Source organism: Mobula birostris, chromosome 29 (genome assembly GCF_030028105.1).
Source record: "Mobula birostris isolate sMobBir1 chromosome 29, sMobBir1.hap1, whole genome shotgun sequence".
Taxonomy (NCBI): Eukaryota; Metazoa; Chordata; class Chondrichthyes; order Myliobatiformes; family Myliobatidae; genus Mobula; species Mobula birostris.
In genome coordinates, this window is record NC_092398.1 from 298,158 (window position 1) to 312,308 (window position 14,151).

A 14,151-nucleotide genomic window follows, 5' to 3' on the forward strand; every position below is an offset into this window, starting at 1 on the left:
CCAACCAATGTTCCCTCTAATCTGTAACGACCATTGTCTGCAAGAATCTTGTGCTGTGCAGTTTTTTGTATGGAAACGACCAATGTGCCAGTTCATCATAAACTCCACATTGTCAACACTGTCTGCATATCAGAAACTGGAAAAGGAAATGTGATGGTGTACGATCGTGAAATGTACTTAACATGCCAGCGAGGTAGAGGGTGGCAACCCTTCGTGTGCTAGTAGCAAAATCTGAAAGGGTCATCCCATGGACTCCAGGAAGAGATAGTTTAGGTGGATTCAAAATTGGCTTAGTGGTAAGAAGCAGGTGGTGGTGGGTGAAGATTGTCTCTTGAAATGGCAGCTGCTGTACTGCAGGGATTGGTGTTGGGGTCATTGTTATAACTAAATGATCGGAATGCACTAGGCTTGATCAGTACACTTGTGGATGACACAAAATTAAAAGTGGCTGATATTGAATAATTTATCACGGAATACAAGCGGGTCTTGATCAGATAGGGAAGTGGGATGGATTTTGATAGAGGATGCAGTTTGGGAAGTCAAACCCGTGTAGGATTTGTACAGTGAGAAGTTGGGTGCAATGGAGTGTAATGGAACAGAGGGGTCCTGGAGTACAAGTGTATAGTTTGTTGAAAGCAGCATTATGAGTAGATGGGGTGGGGGGAGAAGGTGTTACGCTCATTGGCATTGAGTCAGAGCAGTGAATACAGTAATTGGGATGCTATGTTCAGGTCCAAGTACAGGATACTTGCCTTCATTAGCTGGCGCATAGAGGACATGAGCAGACACTTCATTGGTTACGTCACAGACGCTATAGAAAGGACCTGCTTTCTCTGAAATCTTTTCGCCTTAAAGAGATCTGAAAGGTTGGGTTTTCATGCAGAGGGTTAAATAGAACAAGGTGCCAGAGGAAGTGGTGAAGGCACAATTGTAGTATTTAAAAGGCTTTTGGGCAGGTACTTGGATTGAATATCGAGGGAAATCAGATTAGTGTAATAAAGCATTAGAATTGATGTGACTGAGCTGGGCCAAAGAGCCTGTTTCTGTGCTGTATGAGTTTATTCTTCCCCAGTTCTGATGAAAGTTCATTAACCTGGAATGTTCACTCAATTTCTTTCTACACACATTGTCGGGTACTTCCACGATTTTCTGTTTTTCTGTTTTCCAGCACTTGTAGTAAATTGCTTTTGGATAGGTTACATTTGGACCCTTATCCAAGTTGAAAAGTATGTAAATAATCGAGGCCTCACTAGTTACAGCTTGGCAACTTTAAAATAGGCCATTTATCCCTTGGAACTTACAAATTGGCACTAGCAAGACATAGCGACATTTCGCGGCAGCAAACTACTATTAAATCAACACACATCAAAGTTGCTGGTGAACGCAGAAGGCCAGGCAGCATCTCCAGGAAGAGGTACAGTCGACGTTTCAGGCCGAGACCCTTCGTCAGGACTAACTGAAGGAAGAGCTAGTAAGAGATTTGAAAGTTGGAGGGGGAGATCTGAAATGATAGGAGAAGACAGGAGGGGAGGGATGGAGCCAAGAGCTGGACAGGTGATTGGCAAAAGGGATATGAGAGGATCATGAGACAGGAGGCCCAGCGAGAAGGAAAAGGGGGGGGGGGAAACCCAGAAGATGAGCAAGGGGTATAGTCAGAGGGACAGAGGGAGAGAAAGGAGAGAGAGAGAAAGAATGTGTGTGTATATAAATAAATAACGGATGGGGTACAAGGGGGAGGTGGGGCATTAGCAGAAGTTTGAGAAGTCAGTGTTCATGCCATCAGGTTGGAGGCTACCCAGACGAAATATAAGGTGTTCTTCCTCCAACCTGAGTGTGGCTTCGCTGAACACCTACGCTCTGTCCGTCAGGGAAAGCAGGATCTCCCAGTGGCCACACATTTTAATTCCATGTCCCATTCCCATTCTGACATGTCTATCCACGGTCTCCTCTACTGTAAAGATGAAGCCACACTCAGGTTGGAGGAACAACACCTTATATTCCATCTGGGTAGCCTCCAACCTAATGGCATGAACATCGTACAGACTGTCCAAAGACCCAGCTCGTACAGACTGTCCAAAGACCCAGCTCATACATACTGTCCAAAGACTCAGCTCCCAAAGGGAAATTACTAGCTGAAAATCGCAGTGATCGCAGTCCACAAAAAGAATATTTAATAGGGTATTTAAAAACGCAAACACGAGGAATTCTGCAGATGCTGGAAATTCAAGCAGCACACATCAAAGTTGCTGGTGAACGCAGCAGGCCAGGCAGCATCTCTAGGAAGAGGTACAGTCGCCATTTCAGGCCGAGTCCCTTTGTCAGGACTAACTGAAAGAAGAGCTAGTAAGAGATTTGAAAGTGGGAGGGGGAGAGGGAGATCTGAAATGATAGGAGAAGACAGGAGGGGGAGGGATGGAGCCAAGAGCTGGACAGGTGATTGGCAAAAGGGATTTGAGAAGATCATGGGACAGGAGGCCCAGGGAGAAAGAAAAGGGGGAGGGGGGGGAAAACCCAGAGGATGGGCAAGGGGTATAGTGAGAGGGACAGAGGGAGAAAAAGGAGAGAGAGAAAAAGAATGTGTGTATATAAATAAATAACGGATGGGGTATGAGGGGGAGTTGGGGCATTAACGGAAGTTAGAGAAGTCAATGTTCGTGCCATCAGGTTGGAGGCTACCCAGACGGAATATAAGGTGTTGTTCCTCCAACCTGAGTGTGGCTTCATCTTTACAGTAGAGGAGGCCATGGATAGACATGTCGGAATGGGACGTGGAATTAAAATGTGTGGCCACTGGGAGATCCTGCTTTCCCTGACGGACAGAGCGTAGGTGTTCAGCGAAGCCACACTTGATTCAGCCCGAACTGAATCTTTCCAATTCAGCCCAGCGCTTAAATTGGTCAAACCTCCGTTTGTTCCTTGTTCTCGGGCCTGAGCCCGACTGCCTTGGCTCAGTTTGGCTGCTTTGAATAGTCTCCAATCGCAGCCAAACATTGGCTTCTTGTCTGCTCTTGGGCCTGGGCCCAGCTCGATTTGTCATGTCTCCTCCACACTGCAACAGTCCTGCACCTTCGCGATTTCAGTTCACACCGCAAAACTGCCAGGTCGTGTGGGCGGTTCAAAGCTCAACTCCGACAGAGAAGTTGCAGACTACTGATTGCAGTGATTGTTTACCAGAAAAGAGTGTGATAAATAAGTAGTTAGTTGTTTTTGCTGCCAGCAAGCCATTGTTGTGCTTTACCAGTACCATCTTAATCTGCTTGTTAAACATCCTCTCTCTATGTAGATTGATGATTTGCAGATTGGTCTTTTATCTTGGATGCCTTGTCTTGGGGAGTTTATTTGACAGCCCAGTTGAGGTTTATTCCTTTGTCAGAAAGTTTTGTTAGCCAGTGGGTCAATTTCAGCTTTATTACGTGCCATAAAATGTGAGAGACGTAACAAATAAAATTGTTGCCTTTCTTGTGTTTGTCAGTATTATAATTTTATCTGTTTATAAAATATTCCCAAAGGAAGAAGGTGTTCAACGTGGAAGAGATGAGGAAGAAAAGCGTAAAGAGATCACTTCTCACTTCCAAGTAACTCTAAATGATATCCAGGCACAGATGGAGCAGCACAATGAACGGAATTCCAAACTGCGCCAGGAGAACATGGAGTTAGCTGAGAAACTGAAGAAACTGATCGAGCAATATGAGCTGCGAGAGGAGGTAACGTTTACCAGAGAGTGTATGTTCGAAATGGAGTTTATTGTCTTGTTCTACGTCTGGTTCATTGAATTGGATGTGGTACTGTGGATTGCTAGAGATGAACAGGTTTTGTCAAGGATGACACTGATCACACAGTGCAAGGTTGAGGAATGGGACCCTGGTCCACGCTTCAGAATCTTTCACTAATTTCAAGTATCGCACGCACTCTTATTGGGACTTTTATATACTGCTTAAGGAAACTTTACCGATCACATTTGACAAACTGAAGTTTTTTGAGAAGTGTTTTTTGTCTTATTTCCAATCAAATGTTCTGAAGCTATCAGCAAATATTTGGCCAAACTTCTTTCTATTACGTAAAACAAAATGCCAACTGCATTCATGCTCCTTCCAGGTGGCAAGTAGGGTAGAGATGTCTTTACTAGAAAATGTTTGATTTCAAATATTAACCCTTGTATCAAAGTATGTTCAGGCATTATATATGTAAAGACCCAGTATATGTGAAGACACAGTATATTCTGCTTCAAATAAACCTAAGGCTTGCTTATGAAAGTGGCAGGATTGACAGGGGTGAGGTTTGGTGCAGTGCTTTATATTGAAAGTATAGTTTGTCTCAGTGAAGTAAGCGTCCTTTTGGCAAATTCATTTGGTGAAAGCAAAGCAGGAGGCAGTGTCTGCATCGGCAAAATGCTGCATGCAGGAATCAATTAACTGATTTTTGTGTTGAGATGGTATCAGTTTTCAATAATGAAAACTTGTTCACAGCACATTGACAAGGTGTTCAAGCACAAAGATCTACAACAACAGCTCATTGATGCCAAGCTCCAGCAAGCGCAGGAACTGCTGAAGGAAGCGGAGGAAAGGCATCAGAAGGAGAAAGATTACGTGAGTTGTCAAACCCTTTGAACTTTCTCTCTCAATTATTATGCACATAAAGGCACCAGTGTTACTGAATGTGCTGATTTGATAACCATATGCATTTTACAATGCCTTAAAAGGAGATTAAATATTTCAAGGCAATTTATGCGGTATAAACGGACAAAAATATTCACAGTGCTGGAAAATAAATGATTTGGAGGGTTGGCCGAAAGTTAGTCAAAGAAACAGTCTATTCATATCCTTGCTAATCATTATTTAGTCTCCTATTCCAGCACCAGGCCCATTAGTCTTCTGTACCTTGTCAATCCAAGAGCTTTAAGGGAATACTGACCTGACCACCTCGGGCATTGATTTACAAATAACTAATAACTCTGGATGAAAATCTTGCCCTCAACTTCCCTCCAGTGCTCTTCACCTTCACCTTAAACCTGAGTTCTCTGGTTTTACATGCCTGTTATGGAGAAAAGCTTCTCACTATCCTGTCTGTGCTCAAAATTTTGTACCCTTTCATCAGATCCCCACACCCTTCCCCTACCCCCATTCCTCTAGTCCAGAAAACAAAACCAGATTACCTTGTCATTCCTCTGAACTGAAATGTTCCATCCAAGATAACATCCTGGCGTTTTTTCTCTCCGGTCCAAATCATGTCCTTGCAATATCCTCCTTTCTCAAGAATCCATCTTCCTCTGCCTATTTGGGCTCTCCTTCCACTGCCTCATGGGGAAGGAAGTTCCAAAGATTAGATTCTTTGAGAATAAGCAAGGGATGACCCCTTTCATGTGGTTTTGTGGGTGACCCCTTATGTTTGAACAATGAGACAGTTCCAGATTCCCACAACAGGAAACAATTTCTCTATAACTGCGCAACGCCACTCAGGATTGAACATGTCATAATTAAGCTACCTCCCTCTTGTAATCTTGAGAAAATGCAAGCCTCATCTGTCTAACCTGGCCCCATGGGTAACCCAGCAACCTTCCCTGAACTGTTTCCAATGTACTGACATCCTTTCGTTGGGAGACTATTGCTGTCCTATGTATTCCAGGTCCGGGCTCACCAGAGGCCTCATAACCAGATGAAGGATCTCACCCAAAACGTTGACCATCCAGTTCTCTATGGTCCTTCCACTGAGTTCCTGAAGTTTTTTTGCTCCAGATTCCAGCATCTGTGTTCCCTTGTGTGTCAATAATCTTTTTATATTGTGCTTGATTCCCCGAGCAACGTGCTAACACCTGTAAGCTTTCCTAGTTGTTTCTTGTACTACACTAGATTGGAAGAGTATAGTCCTAACATACATCACCTGCACCAACAATAACCCAAACCAGTTCTCAACAAGGGTTTAGTCCTAACATACACCACCTCCACCAACAATAACCCAAACCAGTTCCCAACAAGGGTCTAGTCCTAACATACATCACCTCCACCAACAATAACCCAAACCAGTTCCCAACAAGGGTCTAGTCCTAACATACATCACCTCCACCAACAATAACCCAAACCAGTTCCCAACAAGAGTCTAGTCCTAACATACATCACCTCCACCAACAATAACCCAAACCAGTTCCCAACAAGAGTCTAGTCCTAACATACATCACCTCCACCAACAATAACCCAAACCAGTTCCCAACAAGGGTCTAGTCCTAACATACACCACCTCCACCAACAATAACCCAAACCAGTTCCCAACAAGGGTCTACTCCGAACATACACCACCTCCACCAACAATAACCCAAACCAGTTCCCAACAAGGGTCTACTCCGAACATACACCACCTCCACCAACAATAACCCAAACCAGTTCCCAACAAGGGTCTAGTCCTTACATACACCACCTCCACCAACAATAACCCAAACCAGTTCCCAACAAGGGTCTAGTCCTAACATACACTACCTCCACCAACAATAACTCAAACCAGTTCCCAACAAGGGTCTACTCCTAACATACACCACCTCCACCAACAATAACCCAAACCAGTTCCCAACAAGGGTCTAGTCCTAACCTACATCACCTCCACCAACAATAACCCAAACCAGTTCCCAACAAGGGTCTAGTCCTAACATACATCACCTCCACCAACAATAACCCAAACCAGTTCCCAACAAGGGTCTAGTCCTAACACACACCACCTCCACCAACAGTAACCCAAACCAGTTCCCAACAAGGGTCTAGTCCTAACACACACCACCTCCACCAACAATAACCCAAACCAGTTCCCAACAAGGGTCTAGTCCTAACATACATCACCTCCACCAACAATAACCCAAACCAGTTTCCGGTGTGGGTCAATCAATGCCTTTCAAATGGCAAGGGAAAATGTTACACAAAACTTCTCGTGATGTTTTTGGAACTGATTTATGCTAGAACCTTTCCTGATATAAATTTCTAATATTTAATTGAACAGTTAAAATAAACCTTTTATCGTGCTGGGTATGACATTTGGCATAATCAAGTTCAAATTCTGATCGTTGTCATTCAACCCTATACCACCAAACAAAGCAACACTCCTCCAGACCAAGGTACACAGCACAGTACGTGTATCTCACACACATCAGGTAATATTACCACAAACAAATTAACATATAATAGGGTGCCTTTACAACACGAGTTTAAAAAGTAAACAGTATAACACTACTGGTGCCTCGTATGTGGTGAGACCTGGGTGATGACAGGAGTTCAGCTGCCTGAGGGAAGAAGCTGTTTACCATTCTAACAATTCTTGTCTTAATGCTATGGTACCTCCTGCCTGATGATGGGGTGGGGAGGGGGTCAAAGAGATTGTTGGACAGATTGGAGGGGTCATAATGTTTTAAATAATTAATTGAATGTAATCAGAAAGACTGTAGTAGCTGGAAACATCCAGCGAGTTGTGCAGTCTCTGTGGACAGAAAAATTTCAACCTGATTTGTTGGTGATTCCATTTTTCCTGAAACAATCAAATGTCCTTGTCTTCCATAGAAATCTTTTTTTTTCTCTTCAATGTTTTACCTTCAACAGTGAGAGAAACTATAAGACAGCATGGTGGCATTAAGGGTGACACTAAGGGTAACATTATTACAGCAACAAAGGCCTTGGTTCAATTCCCACCACTGTATGTAAGGTGTCTGTATGTGCTCCCTGTGGCCATGTGGGTTTCCTCCAGAAGCTCCAGCTTCCATCCACATGCCACAGACACAAGACCATAAGATATAGGAGCAGAATTAGGGCACTTGGCCCATCAAGTCTGCTCTGCCATTTCATCCTGGCTGATCCAATTTTCCTCTAAGCCCCAACTCCTGCCTTCTCCCCATATCCCTTCATGCCCTGACCAATCAAGAATCTGTCAGCCTCTGCCATAAGTATACATAAAGACTAGGTCTCCACAGCTGCCTGTGGCAAAAATTGCGCATGCTAGTAGGTTAGTTGGTCACATGGGTGTAATTGGGCCAACTGTTACCATCCTGTATCAAAATAAAATGAAAGTTTTACTCTTCAGGAAAAAGGTCCCAGCAGTGCCCACACACAACATACTGGATGGCTCTTCTACTGAGGTTACATGGATGGAATTGAGGAATAAAACAGGCAAGATCACATTAATAGACTGGATTTAGAGGAGCAATTCTGGAGAGAGATGGCAGACAGTTGCAAGTAAAATATGGCTGTGATAGATGATTTTAACTTTTGCATATTGACTAGGACTCCCATACTGAGGACTCCCATACTGTAAAAAGGGATAGTTTGTCAAATGTTAAGAAAAGTTTCTTTGATATGTAGAGGTCTCAACTAGTGTGAATGGATTATTGGATCTTCTGTTAGTGAACAAAACAGGGCAAGTGACAGAAGTGTGTGCAAGGGAGTACTTTGGATCTAGTGATTGCAATTCCATTAGTTTCAAGTTAATTATGGAGAAGGATGAGTCTGGTCCTTGGGTAGAGATTCTTAATTGGAGAAAGGCCAATTTTGATGGCATCAGAAATGATCTGGCAAGTGTTGGTTTGGATAGGTTGTTTTCTGGCAAAGGGATGCTGGGCAAGTTGGAGGCATTCAGAAGTGAAATATTGAAAGTTGATGGTCATGGAAAAGTGTGGCATAGAAACAGACACATCTAGTCCATACCAAACCATTTAAAGTGCCTACTCCGATTGACCTGCACCCAGACCATAGCCCTCCATAACCCTCCCATCCAAACTTCTTAAATCAAGCTTGCATGCTTGCACTTGTGCTGGCAGCTCGTCCCACACTCTCATGACTCTGAGTGAAAAAGTTTCCCTTAAGCATTTCACCTTTCACTCTTTTTGGGAGCCTCTGTTGTTTTTGCTCAGTCAAATATTGATTAGGGATCCTATAAATTACTCACAGTTTTGTGCCATTAGTAATTTCTTGGCTCCAGCTAAAACAGATTGAAGAATGGTTTGAATTTACAAGTAGTGAATGCCAGAAAATTAGGAAGTTTACATCAAACAGAAAATGCGGGGAATACTCAGCTGGTCATGGTGCATCTGTGAGAAGGGAAACAGAGCTGATGTTTCTTCATAATTGGAATGGAGACAATGAACTAGTTCAGCTGCAGAGACTACATGATGGGGTTGTCTCTCGGGGTTAAACAGAGTAACCATAGATGAACTGTAAACAAGATTATCAGGTTAGTGAGTGAATGGGGGCAGTTTTAGAGTGAGAACATGAAGAAAGAATGTTAGTTGTGCAATATAGAGCAGGAAGGCCCAGCAAAGCTGGTGGGGCAACTTCGCTCTTCAGAGGGACAAAGAAGGGATGGGGTAGACAGACAGACTTTTTCTGAGTGGGAATGTCAAATACATTTATGATGAGATTAGATGTGGGGGCGTTTGTTTCTTTACAGGGTGGTGGGTGTTTGGAACAAGCTGCCAGGCATAGTGATGGAAATGTGTACGATCATGGTGTTTAAGAAGTTTTTAGTTAGGCGCAGGAATATGGAGGGATCTGGATCACGTACGGGCAGAAGTGATCAACTTTAAATTTGCACCACGTTGACGAGAGGCTTTGGTGAGAGGCTAAGAAGAAAAACCGATAAGTTTTACTTTTCACTTTACCCTTAGAATGAGTGCAGTGAGGAAGTCAGTTAGGCCAGTAGTGTCGAGGAAATCTGCAGATGCTAGAAATTCAAGCAACACACACAAAAAATGCTGGTGAATGCAGCAGGCCAGGCAGCAGCTATAGGAAGAGTTACAGTCAATGATTCGGGCCAAGACCCTTCATCAGGACACAAAAACTAATCCTGAAGCCAACTGGAGTAAGTTGGTGGCAGAGACACATTCCAAGGAAGTATATATTGCTGTAATAGTGAGTCTGAGTCAAAATGTGGTCAAAAAGTTGAAGGGCTGAAGAAATTATAGATGGGGAGCAGTGAGAGAGGGTTTCACTAAACTCCCGTCGAAGAGAAGATCTAAACTTCAGTGTAGGCATCACTGGAAGAGGCTTCGCAGTAGTGAACTTAAAAACGCAGACACGAGGAAATCTGCTGATGCTGGAAATTCAAGCAACACACACAATAAATGCTGGTGAACGCAGCAGGCCAGGCAGCATCTGTAGGAAGAGGTACAGTTGACGTTCCGGCCCAAAACATCGACTGTTCCTCTTCCTATAGATGCTGCCTGGTCTGCTGCGTTCACCAGCACTTTTTGTGCATGTAGACCAGTAGTGTTCTTCTCTTGTAGGATGTGGGAGATCAGGGAGACTCCCGTGTCCCTGAGAACTACGCCTGTGCAGTGTGACGAGCTCCAGCTCCTCGCTGTCTTCATTAAGGAACCATACAGGATGGTGAGCATTTTGAAGATCAGAGTTTCAGTGAAGTGGTCACTCCTGAGGTACAGGCGGCAGATGTGTAGGCGAGTGCCAGGAGAAACAAAAGTCACAGTCAAACAGTGCAGGGTACCAGAGTCAGCAGTTAGAAGGGCTAAAAAGGGTTATGAAATTCTTGGTCCTACTTGCCAAGAACATAAAGGCAGTTTGTACATCTAGCGTAACTGAAAAGGGGATAGGTCCACTCGTCAAAGATGTACGCAGCCGGAGGAAGTCGCTGAGGTCCTCGTTAGCAACATTCCCTCTAATTTTTTAAAAACGGCTGCGCAGACCAGCCATAACTCCGAGTAGAAAAACTTTACACAACCTGAAAACTACCTGACACTTTAAAGGGGGTGTAGCTCTGTAGCAAGGAGGGGGGGCAGCTGAGGGATTACAGGCTTAATTTAAGAAATGAATTGCTTACTATAACCATTTGATCTTCAGTGCCTCAGAGCTGATAGCAATAATCACATAATTACCTCATCTCTTGCAAACCCACTGTTCTCTTAGACTTTGCTTGAAGCACGTTATAGTTGTTGAAAAGCAATGTGACACTTGTGCATTTAGCATATCATAGCTGCAGAAATCGTGCTATTTCTGGGCCCAACCCACACATTATTGCTGTTTGCTACGGCAGTACAGTGTTACCTAGTATGATTCCATACTCTAATCATGCAGTGATGCAGTTTCTGTGAATTAGGATATGGTGTTCAATGGGGTAGAGTTCAGAATCTGCACTCTTGAATGGTCTCGACCACGTTCCTCTAGCTGGCAGCCTAACAGAGATATCACTGCTCCAGTTCATGTACCACCTTCAAGATGACACCATTTTCATTCCACATCCCATTCCCATTCCGACATGTCTATCCACGGCCTCCTCTACTGTAAAGATGAAGCCACACTCAGGTTGGAGGAACACCACCTTGTATTCCGTCTGGGTAGCCTCCAACCTGATGGCATGAACTTCGACTTCTCTAACTTCCGCTAAGGCCCCACCTCCCCCTTGTACCCTATCTGTTACTTATTTTTATGCACACATTCTTTCTCTCACTCTCCTTTTTCTCCCTCCGTCCCTCTGAATATACCCCTTGCCCATCCTCTGGGTCCCGGCCCCCCCCCGTCTTTCTTCCCGGACCTCCTGTCCCATGATCCTCTCTTATCCCTTTTGCCAATCACCTGTCCAGCTCTTGACTCCATCCCTCCCCCTCCTGTCTTCTCCTATCATTTTGGATCTCCCCCTCCCCCTCCTACTTTCAAATCCTTTACTCACTCTTCCTTCAGTTAGTCCTGATGAAGAGTCTCGGCCTGAAAGGTCGACTGCACCTCTTCCTAGAGATGCTGCTTGGCCTGCTGCGTTCACCAGCAACTTTGATGTGTGTTGCTACCATTAAACAGCGTGGCCTGTGGTGATGTCCTGCTGACTGATCACGAAACTACTTTTCTTTCCAATATGATGCTACTACTGAGCTGTATGCAATTTTAACTTGATTTCCAGATTTATTTTCATTTGTGATTGAGTGGGAAGATAGAGGTAAGGGATGATTTATGTCCTGAAAAACGTAAATTTCTCTACACAACAAAGATTTCTGGAGGGCAGATAATAGAGTTCTGGCTGCAGAACTCCAACCAGAAGAGACTGGAGACAACAAAATCTTGGACAGATTTGGGGCTTGTCACGTTTCCCCAGTTTCTCTTTCCACAGATGCCTGAACTGATGGCTGTTTCCAACATTCATTCAGAACATAGAACACAGAACAGTACAGCACATAACAGGCCCTTTGGCCCACAATGTTGTGCCGACCCTCAAACCCTGCCTCCCATATAACCTTAAATTCCTCCATATACCTGTCTAGTAGTCTCTTAAACTTTACGAGTGTATCTGCCTCCACCACTGACTCAGGCAGTGCATTCCACGCACTACCCACTCTCTGAGTAAAAAACCTTCCTCTAATATCCCCCTTGAAATTCCCACCCCTTACCTTAAAGCAGTGGTGCCCTGGGGAAGAGGTGCTGGCTATCCACTCTATCTATTCCTCTTATTATCTTGTACACCTCTATCATGTCTCCTCTCATCCTCCTTCTCTCCAAAGAGTAAGGCCCTAGCCCCCTTAATCTCTGATCATAATGCATACTCTCTAAACCAGGCAGCATCCTGGTAAATCTCCTCTGTACCCTTTCCAATGCTTCACATTTCACCCTGGAAATGGTGACACAGATGATTATGGAAGTAAGGAGGTATTTGGCACACTCCCCTAGGCAAAGGCATTGAGAATAAGAGTTGGGATATCATGTTGCAACTGTACAAAACTTTGGTCAGGATGCATGGAGCATTGTCAACCATTCTGGTCTTCTCGCTGCAGGAAGGATGTGGCATTAGAGTTCACTGGAATGTTTCCTTGCTAGAAGAAATAAAAGTGTAGGCTGTTTTCTAAATGGAGGGAAAATTCAAAAATATGAGGTGCAGAGAGAATTAGGAGTCCTCTTGCAGGATTCCCTGAAGATTGATTTGCACGTTGAGTGAGGAAGGCAAATCTGATGGCGGCATTTGTTTGGAGAGGACTAGAATATAAAGCAAGGATGTAATGCTGAGGCTTTATAAAACACTGGTGAGGCCTCATTTGGAGTATTGTGAGCAGTTTTGGCCCCCTTTTCTAAGAAATGATGTGCTGACATTGGAGAGGATTCAAAAGGTTTATGAGAATGATTCTAGGATTGAAAAGCTTGTCATATGAGGAGTGTTTGGCTCTGGGCCTGTATTCACTAGAATTCAGAAGAATGAGGATGACCTTAGTGAAACCTATTGATTGTTGAAAGACCTCGATAGAGTGGATGTGGAGAGGATGTTTCCTATGGCGGGAGAGTCTTAAACCAGAGGACATAGCCTCAGAATAGATGGATGTCCTTTTAGAATGATGAATTGGAATTTCTTTAGCCAGGAAGTGGTGAATCTGTGGAATTCTTTGCCGCAGGCGGCTGTGGAGGTTGTCTTTATGTATATTTAAGGCAAAGGTTGATAGATTTCTTGATTAATCGGGGCATGAAGAGATTGAGGCTGAGAGGGCAATGGATCAGCCATGATGAGATGGCAGAGCAGACTTGATGGACCAAGTGGCCAAATTCTGTTCCTATAACTTGTGGTCAAATGGTCTTGGGAGAGATATACAGGGCTTATTCTCCCCAAAAATCAGGGGTTCAGGTTGTATAAGTTTTGGACTGGATTGATAGACATTGCTCATAGTGAGGGAGTCTAAAACTAGAGGAGAAATGGAGATCTGAGGGTCAAGTTTTTGACACAAGGGACTATAGTTATATGAAAGGAGCTGACAGAGGAACTGGTCGAGGCAGATGCAATTACAGCATCTTGTGTAGGAAGGGAGTAGAGGGCTACGAGGCGTAGAGTGGGTGAATAAGAGTAGAAAGTAGCATCGACAAGTTGGGCAGAAAGGACAATCCCTTTGCACTAAGACGCCATTTGGGGCACTTGCCTTCTTTGGCTGGAAGATAAAACTTTATAAAACATTGTTTAGGCCACAGCTGCAACATTGTGTACCATTCTGGTTGCCATGTTAAAGGAAGAATATGGAGAGGTACAGAAGATACTACCCAGGATGTTGCCTGAGGTGGAATGTTTCAACTGAGGAGAAACTAGATAGGTTGGGTTACATTTCCTCTGGAGCTGAGGAGGGACCTGACTTGTACAAAATTGAGGGACGTGGATGGAAGGAAACCTTTCTACATAGCAGTCATCTCTGTGACCAAAGGGCAGATGTTTAAGATG

The 14,151-nt window shown here is 44.0% G+C and overlaps 1 protein-coding gene across 2 annotated transcripts in view; it reads left to right on the forward strand.

Moving 5' to 3' along the window:
• Positions 1 to 14,151, forward strand: part of LOC140190295 (alpha-taxilin-like) — a 48,575-nt gene that overhangs the window by 21,558 nt on the left and 12,866 nt on the right. For both annotated transcript variants that reach the window (XM_072246896.1, XM_072246897.1), the window contains exons 5-6: positions 3,510 to 3,704; positions 4,467 to 4,586. In XM_072246896.1, the coding sequence (XP_072102997.1) occupies positions 3,510 to 3,704; positions 4,467 to 4,586 (315 nt within the window). The remainder of the gene's footprint in view (positions 1 to 3,509; positions 3,705 to 4,466; positions 4,587 to 14,151) is intronic.